The following is a 20,585-nucleotide window of genomic DNA, read 5'->3' as shown; positions in this document are numbered from 1 at the left end:
GTATTGATTCTAAGGTAGAAAGGAAGAGTTTAAAAAAAAATTAAGCAGGAAGAAGAAATCAAAAGCAATTCAATAAGGTTAAGCTCTTTATATCCTTACTTGGGAAAATGACACTTTTAACTCCTAAGAACTTTATCATTATTAGAGCAATAGAAAGAATGTACATGGACAGAAGACAAGAGTATGAGTTAAATATGATGGGATGATATCTAAAAAATAAAATTAAGGAGTAAGAAAGAGCATTGAGAAAAAGAGGAAAGGAGAAATATAATGGGAAAATTACCTCACATTAAAGAAGAATGAAAGAATTTTTAAAGTGGAGGGGAAGATGGGAGAAGAGAGTACTTGAACCTTATTCTTATCAGAATTGGCTCAAAGAGGGAAGAACATATACATTCAATTGGATATAGACATCTATCTTACCCTACAGAAAAGAAAGAGAGGAAAGGAATAAGAAAAAGCAGGGGAGGGGCTGATAGAAGAGAGGACAAATTGGGTGAGATAATGATTGGAAGCAAAATTCTTTTGAAAATGGAAGAATGAAAAGAGTGACTAAGATAAACAAAGAAAAATAGGATTCACAATAATCATAATGATAAAAAATTTATGTTGCTATAATAAAAGCCTTATTTCTTAATTACATAGAAAAATAAATCAAATATATAAGAATACATACCATTCCTAACTGTGAACTGGTCAAAGGATATGAACAGGCAGTTCTCAGATGAAGTAATTAGAGCTATCTGTAGTCATTTGAAGAAGTGCCCTAAATTACTATTAATTAAAGAAATGCAAATTAAAATAACTCAGGTACCATCCCATATCAACATGTAGATTAAAAATTAATATCCAAAATACTCAAAATATTATATTTAATAAGATGTATTAAATAATAACAAAGCAAAAAGAAAAAATAAAAGGCTAGAGAAACAGAGAGAGTTCACTCAGCTGCACAGGTGGGAAAAAGAGAGAGGGAGGGAGGGAAAAAATATCCAACTATATATATATACACATAACAAATGTAAACATGAAGACAAAAGGGAAAGGGATGCTGGAAGATGAAGTCCAAGTGTACAAGATTTTCTAATTACACACCTATCAGATTGGCTATTATGAGAGAAAAGGAAAATAACAAAAGTTGGAGGGGATGTAGGAAAATTGAGACAACAATGCACTATTAGGGTAGTTGTGAACTGATTCAACCATTCTGGAGGATAATTTGGATCTGTGCTCAAAGGGCTATAAAACAGTTCTTGCCCTTTGACCTTGCAATACTATCACTAGGCTTGTATCCCAAAGAGATAAAAAAAGAAGGGGCAGCTAGGTGACTCAATAGATTGAGAGCCTAGAGACACGAGGTCCTGGGTACAAATCTGGCCTCAGATACTGGCTCTGTGACTCTGGGCAAATCACTTAATCCCCATTGCCTAATTCTTACCTTTCTTCTGAAGCCTTGGAACTAATACATAGAATCAATTCTAAGATGGAGAACAAGGTTTGTTTTGTTTTGTTTAAGAAAAAGGACCTGTATGTACAAAAATATTTAAAGTAGTTCTTTTTGTGGTGACAAAGAATTAGAAAGTGAGGGAATACCTATTAACTGGGGAATGGCTGAGTAAATTATAGTATATGGTTGTAATGAAACACTATTGTGCTATAAGAAATGACAAGCAGGAAGATTTCAGAAAATCTTGAAAAGACTTACACAAACTAATACAGAGTGAAGTGAGCAGAATCAAGAGAACATAGTGAAGTACCCCCAAAAAGACCAAAGATGGAAAAATTAAAAAGAGATAAAGCAGATACATCCCTGTCAGCATTTTTAGGGAACAGACCTGGCTTCCCTCCCCCAGGAGGTCAAGCTGTTTATGCAGATAACAAACTAGTTTCTACTTAGCTTGGGGGGCAGGAGGCAAAAAGGAATTTCAGGAATATCAAAAGGTCAGCGAACTAACATTTGACTAAGTGAAAATAAACACTCTTTAGATCACAACCCCAGGATTGTCTTCTTGTCTCCAACCTTGCATTCCTGTATTAAAGTCTGTTTGTTGTCAGATAAGAACCTGTATGTGAAGAAAAATAACTTGTCCTATATAAACTGTCTCTTAATGAAAAACCAACACAGTTTTCCTTTAGGGAATTCTGTCCCAGCTGGTAGATTCCTTATTTCTCTCTTTTATTAATAAATTACGGTTCCAATAATTGAAATTCTAGGTGTTTGAACTCATTTGTGAAGTGTACCACTTCAATAGTACACAATAATAGCAATACTGTATGATGAACTATTATGAATAACTTAGCTATTCTTAATAATACAATGATCCAAAATAATCCCAAAAGATACATGATGAAAAATGCCATGAGCTTTCAGAGAAAGAACTGATGGAGTCTGAGTCCAAAGGCAAAATTTTTTCACTTTCTTAATTTTTTTTTTGTTTAGAGTTTGAATTAATATGGAAAAATGTTTTACATGATTACACATGTAAAATCTTTATCAGATTGCCGACCTTCTCAGCAAGGGAGAAAAGGAAGGGGAAAAAAAGAGAGAATTCAGAATTCAACATTTAAAAAAATTGTTAAAAATTGTTTTTACATGTAATTGGGGCAGGGCAAAGCCAAGATGGCAGCATAGTAAGAGGGAAATCCTGAAACTGCCCTGAAGAGCCTTCTAAACTCATCTTTAAATGCAGTGAACCTTTCATGACCTCATAGAATAGAATTCCTCTTCCCAGGTGTTTGTGACATACCATTCCTGCTGAGTACGCCAAAACATAGTAATCTCAGTTCAAGGCTGCATGAACAGTTCTAAGACCTCCTGAGAATGGGTTAACTCCCCTGTTCACATTCTGGGGAGGATTGAGGAGGATAGATTGTTTCTATCCAGAAGAGCTTAAAATCTTGTGTGCTGCTTACAATAAACATTCATTGTCCTTACTTTGATAATGTTCCAGTCTTTCTTTTTTGAGACTCCTTAGCTGTTCTCCGACAAATCTAAGCTGTCCCCTGACAGTTCTAAACTGTCCCCTATTGCAACTCCGTAGATGTCCCCGGCATTTAAAAGTGCTTCAAAAGGACAGAAATCAAAGCAAGATGAGTGAGCAGGCTCTCCCACTGAACACAATGTGAAAGGTATGCAAAGAGATTGGATTTCCATGAGATGAGGGGGAACTGGAGGCAAAACTGAACAAGGAAAAGTGCAAGCCAACAACCCCCACTCCACCCCAACCTACTATACCAGACACAGAGCCAAGACCTGGGCAACCTCAGGATTCTAGGATGTGGGCTACATTAACAAAAAAAAAAACTGCAAACCTACCTCTGGAAATCCCAGGCCCTAAAGATGAGGTTCAGAGCTCCATAGCCCTTGGCTCACTCAGGCCTCTGATAGGGCAGTGAAACCAGAAACTAAGATAGAAATGAGCAGCAGCAACTTGCAGAACTCCCATTCCTTGAGCAGGAAAATGAGTAAACAATAGCAAAGAAAGCTTTTGACCCTGCAAAATTACTACAGAGAAAAAGAGCAAAAAACAAGCAACAGGAGAGGGTGAAAAACATGTAAACACATGCAAATTCTTCCCCCACCAAAAAATAGAAACTGGTAATAAACTCTGGAGGAACTCAAAAAAGGGGTTCAAGAACCAAGACTTAAACAGAAAATCCAATGTCCAAATACAAAATACAAGAGAAGCATAAAAAAAGGTAAATAAGAGAAAAAATTTAAGGACTTCAATAAGATCAAATTGATTATATTCCTATATGGAAAGATATCTTAACTCTTAAAAATTGTTATCATTATTATAGTAGATAGAAGAAATATACATAGGCAGAGGGTGTGGTATTAAGCTGTTTAGGATAATATGTAAAAAAATTAGGGAAAAAAAGAAGATGGTACTAAGAGAAATGCAAAAGAAGTGTTAGAATGGGATAAATTATAAAACATAAAGAGATACATGCGGGAGGGAGAATACTGTTACAAGAAGGGTTGTTAACATTAAAATTAATTCAGGCCCTTCTATGGCTGCTAGCTTTGCAGCAGTATCTGCCCAGTCATTTCCCCTAGAGACAGGGTCAGTGCCACCTGTATAGGCAGAGCAATGAACTACACCTAGGGCTTCAGGCAGCTGGAGAGCAGAAAGAACTTCATTAATAATTTCTGCATTAGCTATGGATTTTCCAGCAGAGGTTAAAAATCCTCTCTGGAGCCATAGCATCCCGACTGAGTGACAAATGCCAAAAGCATATCTAGAATCCATATAAATTGTTGCCTTTTTACCCTTGGCAATTATACAGGCATATTTCAGAGATATGAGTTCTGCCCCTTGACCGCTAATATTAGATAGGGTCAGTGAAGCTGACCACTCAGTGGCAAATTCTGTGACTACAGCAGCTCCAGTGTAGCATATGCCATCCCTCATAAAAGAAGAGCTGTCAGTAAATATGACCAGATCTGAGTTGTTTAAGGGAGTGTCCAAGAGGTGTCCATCTCAAGGCTTTTCTGCCATGGATACTAGTGTTTCAGAACTATGTAATGGTTCTCCTGAAGTTGGTAAATCTGGAAGCAAGGTGTCAGGGTTAAAGGTTGAACAGCGTTTCAAGGTAATGTTTTCATTGTTTAACAAGGTTATTTCATACCTTATAATTTGCTGATCAGATAATGCCTGTGTTCTATGCCTTAGCAACAATGCTTCTACCTCTTGTGGGCACATAATTGTTAATGGGCATCCCAATACTAGATCAACAGTTTTTTCACTAGTAAAGCTGTAGCAGCTACAGCCTGTAGCCTGTTTTACATATGACAGAGCTGACAGGTGTTCTGACTCTAATTTTAGGGGTTCAGGGACTGAATCCCTTGTTAGTGTTATAAGGGGTTTAGTAATTTCCCCATAGCAAGGAATCCATTGTCTACAAAACCCTTTTGCTCCTAAAATTGCTCTCAACTGTTTCTTAGTGGTAGGGGTGCTTAAATTTTGAATATTCTCAATTCATTTGGGAGAAATAAAGTGGGCACCCACAGTTGGGATGAACCCCAAATATTCTACTTTAGGGAGGCACCACTGAAACTTATCCTTTGAGATGTTATGCCCTCTTTTGTTCAATTCCAAAAGAAGGTGTTTACTATCTTCCTGACATGCTTCTGCATCTGTTGAAGCCAAGAGTAGATCATCTACATATTTGATTAATTTGCTGTTTTTAAATTTTATATTATCTGTATCTTGACTCAAAATTTGTGCAAATAAGCTTGAGCTATCTAGGAAACCTTGTGGTAAACAACTCCAGGAGTATTTGCAGCCTTGTCAGATGAAAGCAAAGATATGCCTACATCGAAAGAAGATGTGGCCCAAAGAGACTCTGGTATATCTTCAAGTATTGCAAAGGTGGGATGCTCTTTTCCCTCCTGACTCTCTGAGAGAATTACAGGGAGTAAATTTAAAGATTCCTCAGGTACTTCCAATGATAAGGACCATCTGTGGAGCAACTTATTGCAGCTCTGAGTTTGCATAGAAGTTCCCTCCCCAGAAAATTTAAAGGGAAGTCATGCATCAAAAGAAAGGAGTGTTATATCACTTGGGGTCCTATAGACACCATTCTTCTGGAAAGTTTTTTAACCCTTTGGGGTATTCCTGACACTCCAATTACATTCTCTGAGCCAACAGAATAACAATGTAAATCAGGTGTTCTCTTTAATACAGACCTGGAAGCTCCAGTGTCTAAAAGACAATCATAATATGTGTTACCCACCTTTAAGGTAACATGGGGTTCATTAGTATAGGGGGGCAGTGGATAGGGACAACAGGTAGTAGGACATCAGGGTCCAGACAATCAAAGGTCCAGCCCCCCCTTCATTGTATTTGGGAAGTTCCTTGGACACCCCCCTGAGGGGCACACCCCCCCCCAGGGGCATCCTCAAGTATTTTTTGGATGAGCACCACTTAAGTTATATTGTTGTGGAGTCATTTGGTTTGAGTTATCATTTTTTCAATATCTATTCCTATAGTTATCATTCCTAAAGTTGTGGTTTCCATTATCATTATTATAGTTATTTCTATCAGTTCTAAAATTGTGATTTCTATGATCATTATCATAGTCACTTCTATATTTGTTATTTCTAAAGCTGTTATTATTCCTTTTTTCCTGTAGCCAGCTCCTACAGACCATCATGGCCTCTCTTCCCAGAGAAAAGGCATGTAATGGATCGATACTTAGATTCCTGGAGGGAGTCAAGGGTCATTGGTTGATTGTCATGCCCACTTTCAGTTTTAGACATCTTATCTTTTAAACATCTCAATTCTTTATTTCCTCTATGACATCATTGTTTTCTTCCTCCTTTTCTTTGTTTCTTACAGGTCTGTTTCTGGTAGGGTGGATGTTTGCCAATTGATCCTATATGAAACATTTTAAATATGTTTCTTGGAAACATATATAGCTGTTTCCTCCAATTCTTCAAGGTCCATCTCAGGCCATCTTGGACAATTGTGAATCTCAAAAATTCTCAGACCCTACTTCATAAGGTTTGGTTAAGACCATTCCCCATTTTAAACAATTAAGGGACTTAGTCAGGAATGTGAGACCTCTACTTCACCCATACTTAATCATGCCTTAGGGGAAGATAAAGTTGTAAACTCTTTGCTGAACAATGAAAAATACTTCACCCATACTTATAATAAGGCAAAAAAAAAAAACCTTAAGCTGGGCCTATTTTTAGATTTAATACAAAAGGGTGCTAAGTACCTATAAAGGTCAGGCAACTTTTAAACTTACAAGGGACAAAGAGGTGAGAACTTACTCAGAGATTTTAGTCTACTCAGGTGTGAATTACTCAAAAGTTTAGTCTACTCAGGTGTGAATTCAGAATGGTCTGTCCTTTGGAAAATGTCTACTGTGATTGGTAGATGTAAGAATGTAGGGGAGGTGACATAAGAGAAAATTCGCTTTAAAAAGGAGCTCAGAAAGGAGTCAGGAGGAGGAAGCCTTGGTGGCTGAACTTAGTTGAGCTTGCCAAAGCTGAACTGGTGGGTCTCTGAAACACTAAAGTCTTGCTTGGACAAATCTTGTGGTGAGTAGATAAAAGACTGACTGATCTTTCTCTTAAGGCTTAAGCCTTAAGGCTGGCCTGGGCTGACCTAGCCCTTTTCTCATTGTTTCCTCTTACTCTCTCTCTTTCAATAATTCCTTATTTGTATTAATTAAAATCTCCATAAAACCCAGCTGACTTGGGTATATTTAATATTTGGGAAATTTTCCCTGGTGACCACTATATTTTTTATTTGAAACCATATTTCCACAGTCACAATTTAAGCCAGCCACTTTTTTATCTGTAACAGTTTATGACACCACTACTTTAATTGTAACAGTTTATGGCTGACCACAAAGTTGGTGAGAAAACCCTCAAAAAATTTCTGTGAAACCTCTTTCCTTCTCTCTTTATTACTTGCTCTGTCAGTCAGTTTTTTTAAACGTTGCTAACTTGGCTTCAGAACACAGCTGCAAGAGTGGGTGAGTAAAAAACATTTTGATTTCTCCTTAAAATTAAATAGAGCCCTCCCCCCCCAAGCGCCGCTCCGGCTGCATCGCGCTCACACCGAGCTCCGGGCCCCCGCAGCGCTAGCGCCGCCGCCGCCGCTCCCTCCTTCCGCCGCCATGATTATCTACCGGGACCTCATCAGCCATGATGAGATGTTCTCCGACATTTACAAGATCCGGGAGATCGCGAACGGGCTGTGCCTGGAGGTGGAGGGGAAGATGGTCAGTAGGACAGAGGGTACCATTGATGATTCACTCATTGGTGGAAATGCCTCTGCTGAAGGTCCTGAGGGTGAAGGAACAGATGCCACTGTAATCACTGGAGTTGATATAGTTATAAACCATCATCTGCAAGAAACTAGCTTCACAAAAGAATCCTACAAAAAGTACATCAAAGACTACATGAAATCAATCAAAGGCAGACTTGAAGAACAGAAGCCAGATAGAGTAAAACCTTTTATGACGGGAGCTACAGAACAAATCAAACATATCCTTGCTAATTTTAATAACTATCAGTTCTTCATAGGTGAAAACATGAATCCAGATGGCATGGTGGCTCTCTTGGATTTCCGTGAGGATGGTGTGACCCCATATATGATTTTCTTTAAGGATGGTTTAGAAATGGAGAAATGTTAACAAATTCAGCTGATTACTTTGGATCACCTGTCATCATAACTGGCTGCTGCTTTTTGTCATCTACACAACACCAGGACTTGGACAAATTTGGACTGATATCATCTTGAGCTTTATTCATTTATTTTTGACCTAATTTATTTGGAGTGGAGGCATTGTTTTTAAAAACATGTCATGTAGGTTGTCTAAAATAAAACGCATTTAAACCCACTTGAGAGAATTCCTCTTGGTCTAATGTTTTTTAAACTCAAATTACAGTAACTTGTACCTCAAGGATCATTGTAGAGATCATTACTGGTCTTAGGTTACTTTTCAGCATATGACTCTTCAGATAGACTTTTCTACAGTTGACTGCTTTGTGAAACTGGAATCTAAATTCTGTGTGCTAGTTAAACCTGAGTTGAATAAGGGAAGAGATGCCCACAAATGTGCCAACAATGCGAAGTGGACCTTTCTACATTTTCATTTCATCTACAAGCTGAAGTAGAGTTGACTCTGGAAGAGATTACATCCAAACTGAATAAAGTGAAACCATGTAAAACCATTGGAAGCTGGGTATTGACTGAGCTTATTTATCAACCACCTAAATCCAGGCTGTTTTACCTTCACGCAGCAGGGAGATCAAATACCCCTGGTATTTAGGAAATAGTAGAAAAGGAAGATGTCTAGTTTCAGATCATGTAACAGGCAATTGCTGAGAGATTGTAAATATTGAATGTATACATATTTTATGCTTAATTTCTCTTAGAAATGAAATCATGAGGGATGATAATATATGGGGAAAATAGGTTGAATGAAAAGGGGGGTGGAAATGAGCATAATCTCTAGCTGTGTAGGCTGTTAAACCAGAATTTTTAATAGTGAAAAGTGGAAGTGAAGGGTATATTTTTTAATGCATGTTAACTTGAATAGGGAAAAGATCAAAGGTTGAGAAAATATTTTTTCTTATAGGTAAATGGAGGGGAAAGCATTGACAAGCCATAACAATCACAGGTGTTGCAGTTAACCTGTTTTGAAGAAATAAAAGGCATGGAGCAGCTTCCCTATTCTGTAGATGTCATGTATTTAATTGATCATTTATGCATCTCTGACAGGCCTGGAGCAGTTATATCTGCTTTTTAAGGTTTATAATTAAAAGATGCCAGAGATTTTCCTTGAGCTTTCTTTCTGCTTGATTGTGGAAGTCTAGATTGAATAAGAGAATACAAGAGATGACTGCACAAGGAATTGCCTCTATGTGAATATTTTTGTGGGGAATAACTAGAGTCTTTTTATACTTTTTTATTTTTGATAGGCATTTTGGAATGGAAGTATGACAAAAAAGTATAACCCAGATTTGCCAGTTTACTAGGCCTTTTTGACCTTGGGCACATTCTATAAAATTGGTTTGAGGTAAATGATTTAGACTTTGAATATATCAGTTCTAAAATGGTAGTTGTGTGATGTGACCATTTTGATGAAGATTAGGGGCAAGATGTATGATTAGTCTGAAACTGATTTCAAAGTGGTAGTGCTAGCTTATCAGTTCAGTCACACCTAAAATAGAGATCAATGGTACCTGGAAGTCCCAGATTGGTATTTTTTAAAAAGCTCAAGTGTTGAAACCTACAAATAAAACTGGGTTTTATATCTGAAAAAAAAAATTAAATAGAACACAGCAGTTTCAAATCTTAGCAACAGGGCCCTAAGGTCCTGGCTAGGAGAGCTGTTTCTAAATATCCTTTCCTTTAGGGAACAACTGACTAAATTAAGATTAAGGGAAACCTAGGGAAAGTTTTGGCCTTGTCCTGCTCCCCACATGTTTACTTTAGAAATATGTGGTTACAGCCAGTTCACAACATGCTTAAAAACTGGCTATTCAGCTCCATGACCAACCTTGTAAAATTCGCATTCATTGTCTCTCTGAAATTTCTCATACCATGGGACTTATTGCAAAGTATAATAGACATGGTACTCCCCCTTGGGATTTTGATTGTTATAGCTGTAATATTGTATTTCCTTACAAAACCCACTTCTCAGTAAAACCAACCGAGTGTTCCTTCTACTACTCAACAAAATGCAGAACTAAATACTCGGCTTGAACATATAGAGGAAAGTTTGGAGGAGATCATAGCTTTTATGAGGACCATTAAAAGAGAGTTCAGAACATTATCAGAAACTCTGGACATTAACCCTCCTAGCCAACCCACTGCTCCTCCTGCCAACTCAGCATTAGAACCCCCTGCTCTTAACCAACTCACTCCTCCCACTGCCCATGCTTTAGATCCCACATCCTCGACTCTAAGTACACACCACACCCATGCTTCCGACCCTACACAATCCACTCTAAGTTCACACACCATTCATGCTTCTGATCCTAATACCTCCACATCACACCTTACTCATTCTGTATCCTTTCACACTTCTTCCTTTGCTCCTCCTTCCCACCCTGCTCAATTCAATTCTCAGATCTTTCCTACCTCTGATCTTTCTGGCACTATGGAACAACAACAAATACTCTCCCTCAATGTGCCCAACTCTTCTATTTCTCATACCTACCGCATTGAGAATGGAGCAAGAAGGCTAGAAACAGAAACAGGAGTATCAAATAATTCAGATAGGTTATTTCCTGTAAGGGAAGTACCCACTTTTAATAAAGATGGAAACTTGGTATCCGTAAGACATCATACACCTTTTAGCCCTGAGGATTTAAATAACTTTAAGGAAGATCTTCCATCATTTGAGGAAGAACCAATATTAATTATAAAAAAAATTAGAGAACATATTCAGAAATTTTGACCCAACTTGGATGGATGTTGAGAACTTGTTAGAGACATTTTTAACAAAAAGAGAGAAAAATAATATCATCTCTCTGGCTAATCAAAAATAAGGTAGAAAAGAACATTATTGGCCAACTGAAGATCCACATTGGAACCCCAATGTTGAAGTAGATCACACAAAACTAAACCAGGCTAGAGAAGCATTATTGACAGCCAGGAGAGTATGCTCTGATAGACCTGAAAAACTGTCCCCTAGAATGGTGTCTGTAGGACCCCCTAGAGGTACAACATTCCTTTCTTTTAATGCCTGACTCCCCTTTAAATTTGCTGGGGAGAGACCTTCTATGCAAACTCAGAGCCACAATAACTTGTTCCCCAGATGGTTCCCTAACATTGGAAGAACCAGAGGAATCTTTAAATTTACTTCCTGTACTTCTCTCAGAGAGCCAGGAGGCAAAAGAGCCTCCCACTTTTGAAATACCTACTAATATACCGGAGTCTCTTTGGGCCACATCTTCTGATGCAGGCTTACTTAAATCTGCTATTCCTGTACAGATAAAAACTAAATCTAGCCCACCTCCTTCCATTCCTCAGTATTCCCTCTCAAAAGAGGCAATTGGGGGTATTACACCAGTTATTAACTCACTAATTAAACAAGGAATAATAATCCCTTGCAAATCTGAATACAACATGTCCATCCTGCCAGTTAAAAAACCAAAAAGAGGGCCTGATGGCAAGCACCTCTATAGATTCATACAAGAATCTGAGGGTGGTGAATAATCACGTTATAAAGAGACACTCCGTAGTTTCCATCATCAATACTATTATTTCCTCTATTCCTAGCACAGCTACATACTTTACAGTAGTGGATTTGTGCTCAGCCTTCTTTTCCATATCCATACATGAGAACTCCAGGCATATTTTTGCTTTTACCTGAAAGGGCTCATAATATAAATGGAGTTGTCTGCCACAGGGTTATGTGGAAAGCCCAAGTTTATTTGCACACATTTTGAGCCAAGATACAGATAATATAAAATTTAAAAACAGCAAATTAATCAAATACATAGATGATATACTCTTGGCTTCAACAGATGCAGAAACATGTCAGGAAGATAGTAAACACCTTCTTTGGGAATTGCACAAAAGAGGACATAAAATCTCAAAGGATAAGTTTCAGTGGTGTCTCCCTAAAGTAGAATATTCGGGATTCATCCTGACTGCTGGTGCTCGTTATATTTCTCCAAAACGAATTGAGAATATTCAAAATGTAAGCGCTCCTATTACTAAGAAACAGTTGAGAGCAATTTTAGGAGCAACAGGGTTTTGCCGACAATGGATTCCTTGCTATGGGGAAATTACTAAATCCCTTATAGCACTAACAAAAGATTTGGTCCCTGAACCCCTCAAATTAGAGCCTGAACACTTGTCAGCTCTATCAGAGCTAAAAAAGGCTATCATGTCTTCCCCTGCTCTAGGCATCCCAGATTACAACAAGCCATTTACTTTGTATGTACATGAGTGAAGAGGAGTAGCTTCTGGTGTTTTAACTCAGACTTTGGGACCTTCTCAGCACCCAATTGCTTACTATTCTGCCCAACTGGACCCAGTAGCAGAAGGAGCACCACCATGTCTTAGAGGAGTAGCTGCTACAGCCTTACTAGTGAAAAAAAACTGTTGATCTAGTATGGGAATGTCCATTAACAATTATGTGCCCACATGAGATAGAAGCATTGTTGCTAAAGCATAGAACACAGGCATTCTCAGATCAGAGAATTACAAGGTATGAAATAACCTTGTTAAATAGCGAAAACATTACCTTAAAATGCTGTACTACTCTTAACCCTGCCACCTTGCTTCCAGATTTACCTACTTCAGGAGAACCATTACACAACTGTGAAACATTAGTGTCCATGGCAGAAAAGCCTCGAGATAATCTCTTGGACACTCCCTTAGACAATGCAGATATGATTTTATTTACTGATGGTTCCTCTTTTATGAGAGGTGGCATACATTACACTGGTGCTGCTGTAGTTTCAGAGTTTGCCACTGAGTGATCAGTTTCATTACCCTCTAACATTAGTGCTCAAGGAGCAGAACTCATAGCTCTGAAGTATGCTTATATAATTGCCAAGGATAAAAAGGCAACAATTTATACAGATATTAGATATGCTTTTGGCATTTGTCACTCAGTCAGAATGCTATAGCTTCAGAGAGGACTTTTAACCTCAGCTGGAAAATCTATAGCTAATGCAGAAATTATTAATGAAGTTATTTCTTCTCTACAGTTTCCTGAAGCCCTAGCTGTAATTCATTGCTCTGCCCATACAGGTGGCACTGACCCTGTCTCTAGGGGAAATGACCGGGCAGATACTGCTGCAAAGCTAGCAGCCATAGAAGGGCCTGAATTAATTTTAACATTAACAACCATTGATGATTTAAATTTATCACTTTCCTATAATGAAAAGGAAGTGGAAAAGTGGAAACAAAAATTCAAAGCAAAACAGATTAATGGAGTATGGGTATCATCTGAAGGAAAACCCCTGCTCCCTAGAAGTTTCTATTACCAAATTTACCAATCTATTCATAAAAATGGTCACTTTGGCACCCAGGGCATCGTGGACTCTGTTAAGAGAGTATGGATAGCCCCTGGTATAACTATTATAGCCTCTAAAGTGTGTTCAGCCTGCTCTACGTGTCAAGCATATAACCAACATGCATTTCGTGGAAGTCTTTGGTGGACGTCCTCTGGCTTACACATCTTTTCAACATCTACAGATAGATTTCATAACAATGCCAAAGGAAATTTTAGAAAAACTAGAGTTAATAGATATGTGGAGAAAAGTGAATGTTGATAAAAAGGAATATACCTTCTTTTCAACAGCACATCATCGTACATATACAAAGATTGACCATGTACTAAGGAATAAAAATGTTGCAAACAAATACAGAAAAGCAGAAATAATAAATGCAACTTCTTCAGATCATAATATGAAAAAAATTATACTTCATAAGGATTCATGGAGATGCAAGTTTAAAATTAATTAGAAATTAAATAATCGAATTCTCCAAATCTTGTGGGTTAAAGAACAAATCATAGAAACAATTACTGATTTAATTGAAGAGAATGACAATGAGGAGACAATATATCAAAATTTATGGGGTACAGCCAAAGCAGTACTCACAGAAAAATTTATATCTCTGAGTTCCTATATCAACAAAAAAGAGAAAGAGATCAAAAAATTGGGTATACAACTAAACAAAACTATAAAAAGAACAAATTAAAAATCCTCAGATAAAGACCAAATTGGAAATTTGAAAAATCAAAGGAGAAATCAATAAAATCGAAAGTGAAAGAGCTATTGAACTAATAAATAAAACTAGGAGCTGGTACTTTGGAAAAAATAAAATACAGTATTGGCTAATTTAATATGTATAATTGGGGAAAATTAAATATTATCAAATTGTAAAAAAATAACATAAAAGATCCCCAAAAAGGAAAGCACTTAAACATTATCCTAATCTGAAGTCTTTGACTAATTTGAAAAAAGTCATTTTTGGTTACTTCAGTTAATGATCATATCTTGAGCTCACCTTTGACATATTGGAAAGGAAAATACTTAAAGAGAGTGATCAAAGTGAGATTAAGTGATTTTAGGAAAATGATTCTCCAATAGTGTTCTGAAATATAAGCAGCTATAGTTCTGTTTGTTGAAGAAAAGCAGTTCACTAAATTTTATCCTGAGTTCTATAACTATGTTTTGTGATGGAATTTTGTCTGTTATTTGAAAATATCAAAAATAACTCAAAACTGCCTTTTTAGAAAAAGACTTTCAGAGCCATAAGGTAACTGTTTATCTTTGGTCCTTTCTTTCTCTAAGAAGGGATGGTTTAGAGTAGTCTGAATTAATTTTTTTTAATTGCCAGTCTTATGTGTAAAATGCAGTCTATAGAATTTTTCTCACATATTACATTTATAAACAATTCAGTCATTTCCCAGTTAATAAGCACCCCCTTTGTTTCTGATGCTTTGTTATTACAACAAAATCTGCTATAAAGTTTCTATAGATATGGGTACCTTTCCTTTCTCTTTCAGATCTTTGAGGTTTAGACCCAGTAGTATTACTTACAGTTTATTGATTTGGAGGGTATAATTCCAAAATAATTTGATTGGTTGGAGCACTCATAGCTTCTCCAATAATTCAATGATGTGCCTGTTTTCCTGCAGTCCCTCCAACAATTATTATTCTACTTTCTTTGTCATATTAGAAGAAGTAAGGTTTGCCACATCCCAAGCAGAGGATAAGAGAAATATAGCCTCTTTTACCTGACAATTATTTGGCTTGGTGTGATTTCCTCAGGGAGAAATTCTACCCTAACTTATGGTGATGACCTAGTTATATTTCCCATATTCCTTTGGATCATTGGCAAAACATGTAGCTGGCGATAAGGGAAATGAGACAGTATTCCCTGTAGCAAGTTTATTTTCTCTGCTGATTTTTTCATATGCAATCAAGTCATTCAAAGCCTCAAACTCCTAAAGTTATGGAATGCTGCATTTATACCTGAAAGAGTCTCACTTCTACATTTCTACCTTTACTCCTTAAGAGCTTCTATTTTGGTAAAGTCTAAAAAGGGCACACACTAACATATATGAGAGGATAAAGTTCAGAGGACTAAAGTATTTAAGAACAGATAGGGAGACTGAAGTTCACAGAGAGGATTGTATAGTGTATGGGAGAACTAAGCAAATAAATTACTAAGCATGTAAATGTTGGGTTTGGCTCTTCTCCCATGTTTCTGATTTCTTCTTCCTCTTAAAATGTTAATTGATGAGAGCTAAACATATTTGTCTTCCCAAGGAAATCTGAATTTTAATATAGCACAAGATTTAGAACTAGAATCCCCTCATTTTACAAATATAGATGAAGAAACTGAGGTCTAGAAGAGATCATACCTAGAGGAACACAGTTTTAATTTGCATCAAAATCCTCTCATTCCAAATAATGATAAAGGTCATATTTATATGATTTACAAAATCTTTGCCACAGTAGCCCTGTGAGCATATCTTCTACTAACTAGTTGTGTGACCTAAGCAAGTTACTTTATCTTCCTCACCTCTAAAATGACTCAGTTGGACCAGATGATTTCTAAGGTCCCTTTGTCTCTTCTAAACAGATGAAGTGATGCATCTGCATAATTTATGCCACAAAGGGGGAGGTTGAATAGTACAGTGGATGGAGGGACAGGCCAAGAGTCACTGGGAGGACCTGGGTTCAAATATGGCCTCAGATACTTCCTAGCTGTGTGTATCTGGGCAAATCACTTAACCCCAATAGCCTAGCCCAGTGGTGGCAAACCTTTTAGAGACCATGTGCCATGCCCCCACCCCAGACTATGAGCTGTGCCCTGCCCTGTCACTGTGTGCTGTTCCCCACCTGCCCCAGTCTGAGTACTCCCCTTACCTCAGATAGGAGAGGGTAAGGGAGGAGAGTGGCCAGAGTGCTCTGCTCAAGGGAGGGAGTAATTTCTTCCATTGGGCTGCTGGGCAGAGGGGCAGGGCTGTGGAGAAAGGGAAGGGAGCAGCTCTGCACAAGTACCTTTGCCTTTCTAGTAACTAACTCTGGTGGGTGATGGAGTGCATAACCACAGAGAGGTCTCTGCATGCCATTTTTGGCACACATGCCATAGGTTCACCATCATGGGCTAGCCCAAACTGCTTTTCTGCCTTAGAGTTGCTATTTGGTATTGATTCTAAAATAGAAGATAAGAGTTTTTTTTTAATTATGCCACAGAAGCAGTATTAGCTCCAGAATAAGACTTACTCAAAAAGTGAAGTGATTTGCCCAAGCTCACAGACCTAACAAGTGTCAGAATTGGCATTTGAACCCTGGTCTCCTGATAGGTAGTGTAACAGTTAAATTAGTTTCTCTACTAAAAGTATTATATTTTTGAGGTTTATTAAGATTATTAGAAATCAGTGAAATAAGAAAATAAGAAATAAGAAAAGCATGTGCCTAGGGCTGAATAGCCTATTCACAGCCCTTACATCTTGCCTGCCAGGTAGAGAGATGCATGTGCTTAGAAGAGGAAGAAGAGAGTTCTTAGGAAGCAGAGAGCCCTTTAAACACTAAATTGTGTTCTCGAACTCAGGTGAGGACTCAGGTGAGATTATATAGGGGATTCTGGGAAGTACCAAGGACTTCTGGGGATTTAAGTCTGGGGTTCAAATCTCCATTTTTACAGTAGGTGACACAGTAAGACAGAACGTGGTGCCTGGAGTCAGGAAGATCTAAGTTCAAATCTGACCTCAGACAATAGTTGTGTGAGACTAGTCAAACCATTTAACCCCTATTTGCCTTGGTTCCTCATCTGTAAAATGAGGACACATTGGAGAAGGAAACAGCAAACAGCTCCATGGGGTCACATAGAGTTTGACATAACTGAAGAACAGCAATTCCTGTCACCAAATTGAGTGTGTATTATACTACACCACATTGGACCATATACAACTTTAAGAATGAAAACAAATTAATTGCTAGTGATAGAATTTAAGGAACTGTGACAGGAAGAAGGGGAGATATGGGAGTTTGGGGGCCTGTCTCCCTGTGACTCTGAAATCATACCATGAAAAATTCTCTTACTATGAGTGGAAGGAATACATAGTTATATAAAAGGATTCTTTTTTCTATTATTACTCTTTACACCATGACATTCATGTGGAGATAATTTTCAACTTCACAGCTCTTCTTCAGTGGTTATAAAACACATCATTACCTCATTCTCATTGCACTAAATTTATAGGTCATAAGACTAGTTTGATCTTTACTAAGTTCATCATTAAGTTTCAAATGAATCATTTCTTTGGGATCATCATTATTCTCTGTCAGAGCATTTCTATTTATGTATCTTCCTTTTAACTATTACTATGGACATTCATTTCTCTACTGCATAATTGCTAATGAATTTTAGAAATAGCAATCCAGATTTTCAGTTTTCAATTCAATTCAGAAAACATTGAATACCTACTGCATGCAGAGAAATGGGGAAGGGTCAGAGATTTACTACTTACTCCCTGTCTGACCTTGGGCAAATCACTTAACATCTATGGTCATTAAAAATTTAGAGAAGGGGGCAACTAGGTGGCTCAGCAGGTAGAGAGAGAACCAAGGCTTGAGATGTGAGTCTTAGATTCTAATTTGACCTCAGACACTTCCTAGCTGTGTGACCCTGGACAATTCACTTAACCCCAATTGCCTAACCCTTACTAGTCTTCTGTCTTGGAATTGATACTTAGTATCAGTTCTAAAGCAGAGAATAAGGGTTTTATTTTTTAACTTAAAGAAAAACAGAAGGAAATACCTATGATATTTATGGCTAGAGGAGAGTTTTTATTCAAACAAGAGTTTAAGATATTACAAAAGACAAAATAGACAATTATGATTCTATAAAAAGCTAATGCTGGTATATATCAGTTGATTCTATACTCTCTTCTAGAACTAGACCAGCTATTTCTCCTCCAAGGTTCTAAAAATACTCTAGAGAAGTTAGGAGGGTCTTTCTCTAATGTTATATATTGGGGCTCCAGACCCAATTTCAGTCTACTATTACCTGCCTATGGTCAGTGTCCCAATTTGATTTAACTAATTAATATCCTTTAGTTCTTATAAGGCACACTTTGATCCACCAATCTTGCTATTGTATGTACATCCCAACAAAGTCAGTGAAGGAAATAAGATGATATAATGGATAGAGTACAAAGCCTAAAGTCAGGCAGACTTGTCTTCTCAAGTTCAAATCTGGCTTCAGACACTAATTATCAGTGTGACCCTGGGCATATCCCTTAACCCTGTTTGCCTCAGTTTCCTTATCTGTAAAATGAGGACAGAATGAATATAACAGAGAGAGAAACCAAGAGCAGAGCCAAAGGTCCCTTCCTACCTTGAAACCCTCAGTAGTTTGTCATCTTTTTCTAATGCCAGCCAGTCTAGAAAGAGCCTGAACCAAAAGACTGACCCTAGCTGACCAATGTTTTTTTGAGTGCACCCCCAATTCCAAAAACATAGTCAATAAACAGTCTAATTCCTCATTATGTAATTTACAGACCTGAGGGTCTGCTCCTGCTTTGGAGATAATATCAGTCAAGCCCTCTGTGCATATTTATAAGGAGGAGGTTCATTGGTCAGTTTCCTGTTATATAGGAACAAAATCAATGCAACTAAAATTGAGAAAATGTTGAATTGGGGGGAAAATTTTGCATCAGATATCTCTAATAAAAGTCTGATCTCTAAGATAGGTAGAGAATTGATATATCTGAGGGCTATGCCTTCTTGATTGTGAAAAAGTACATAGCCTACTCTATCTAGCTATAGCCCTAGCTTTGAAGTATACCCTGGCCAGGTTCCATCCATGCATGTTTCCTGCCCTTAACCTCACTTTATAGCTCTGGAACTATAATCAAATTAATACCATTATCAATACTGGAAAATGTGTATCTGTCAATTCTTCCTACTGCTCCATTAACCATCCCTCTGACCTACCAAACCAAAATACTTCCTCCTGGCCTCTACTAACTTATATACATTTTCTCCCACTATAGGGATGTTAACTCCTTGAGGGCAAGGACTATCTCACTTTTGCATTTGTAATCCCCAGCACATACTAAGTACTTAAATATATGCTTTTTCATTCAGCCATCCATTTATTTCCTAATAAATAAGTTGTTAAAGGATATGAAGTCTATGAAAGAAGAAATGCAAACTATCAGCAATCATAAATCATTGGTAATGAGAGAAATAAGCTCTAAATCAGGGGTCCCCAAACTATGGCCCACAGGCCACATGTGGCCCCCTGAGGCCATTTATCCAGCCCCCACCACACTTCTGGAAGGGGCACCTCTTTCATTGGTGGTCAGTGAGAGGAGCACTGTATGTGGCAGCACCATAAAGCGAGGTGTCACTCATATACAGTACTACTTCCAGTGACATAATCCTTTGCGTGGTGCCTTGTTCTGAGAGTAACTGAACAAGAACGAGGCACTGAGCAAAGGATTATGTGGCTGCACAATGGAAGACATCAGCATGGTGAGCAGTGATCTGGGGGAGGGGATTCCACACTGTGTATACTACTGCCTGGTATAGTGGTGGCGGTGGTGGGCCTGTGCAAGGTATGACAGGCCCTTCACAGCTAGCGCTGCAGCCTCCATTTTCCCAGACAGTGGTATACAGATTTGTTCATAGTTTTTTTTTTTATGGTCTGGCCCTCCAACAGTCTGAGGTACAGCAAACTGGCCCCCTGTGTAAAAAGTTTGGGGACCCCTTCTCTAAATCATTACTTATAAAAGAAATGAGAAAATGAAAATAACTCTGAGGTTTTACCTCACAACCATCAAATTAGCAAAAATGATAAAATTTGGAAATGCTGGAGAGGTCATAGGAAGACAGCACACTAATACACCATTGTCTAAGCTATGGATTGGTCTAACCATTCTGGAAAATAATTAGAAATTATGCAAAAAAAATCACTAAACTATTTTTACTCTTTGACCCACTGAATCTGCAACAGAATGTATGCCCCAGGGAGATCAATGAAAGAAAGAAAATTCCCCTATATATAAAAATTTTTGCATCAGTAATTTTTACAGTAGTAAAAAAAAAATTGGAAATGAAACAAGTG

The 20,585-nt window shown here is 37.7% G+C and overlaps 1 protein-coding gene across 1 annotated transcript; it reads left to right on the top strand.

Annotated features, from left to right (window-relative positions):
- Window positions 1-7,534: 7,534 nt before the first annotated feature.
- Window positions 7,535-8,698, top strand: LOC100017156 (translationally-controlled tumor protein). Its single transcript, XM_007474935.3, has one exon. The coding sequence runs from the start codon at window positions 7,639-7,641 to the stop codon at window positions 8,155-8,157; it is 519 nt and encodes a 172-aa protein (XP_007474997.1). The 5' UTR covers window positions 7,535-7,638; the 3' UTR covers window positions 8,158-8,698.
- Window positions 8,699-20,585: the final 11,887 nt, after the last annotated feature.

The sequence above is a fragment of the Monodelphis domestica genome, chromosome 1 (genome assembly GCF_027887165.1).
Source record: "Monodelphis domestica isolate mMonDom1 chromosome 1, mMonDom1.pri, whole genome shotgun sequence".
Classification (NCBI taxonomy): Eukaryota; Metazoa; Chordata; class Mammalia; order Didelphimorphia; family Didelphidae; genus Monodelphis; species Monodelphis domestica.
The sequence above is the reverse complement of the archived record's forward strand: the minus strand, read 5'-3'. Positions and strand labels throughout refer to the sequence as shown.

Excerpts from the sequence above, each read along its gene's own strand:
- LOC100017156 (XM_007474935.3), top strand. The coding sequence starts at position 7,639 with ATGATTATCTACCGGGACCTCATCAGCCATGATGAGATGTTCTCCGAC.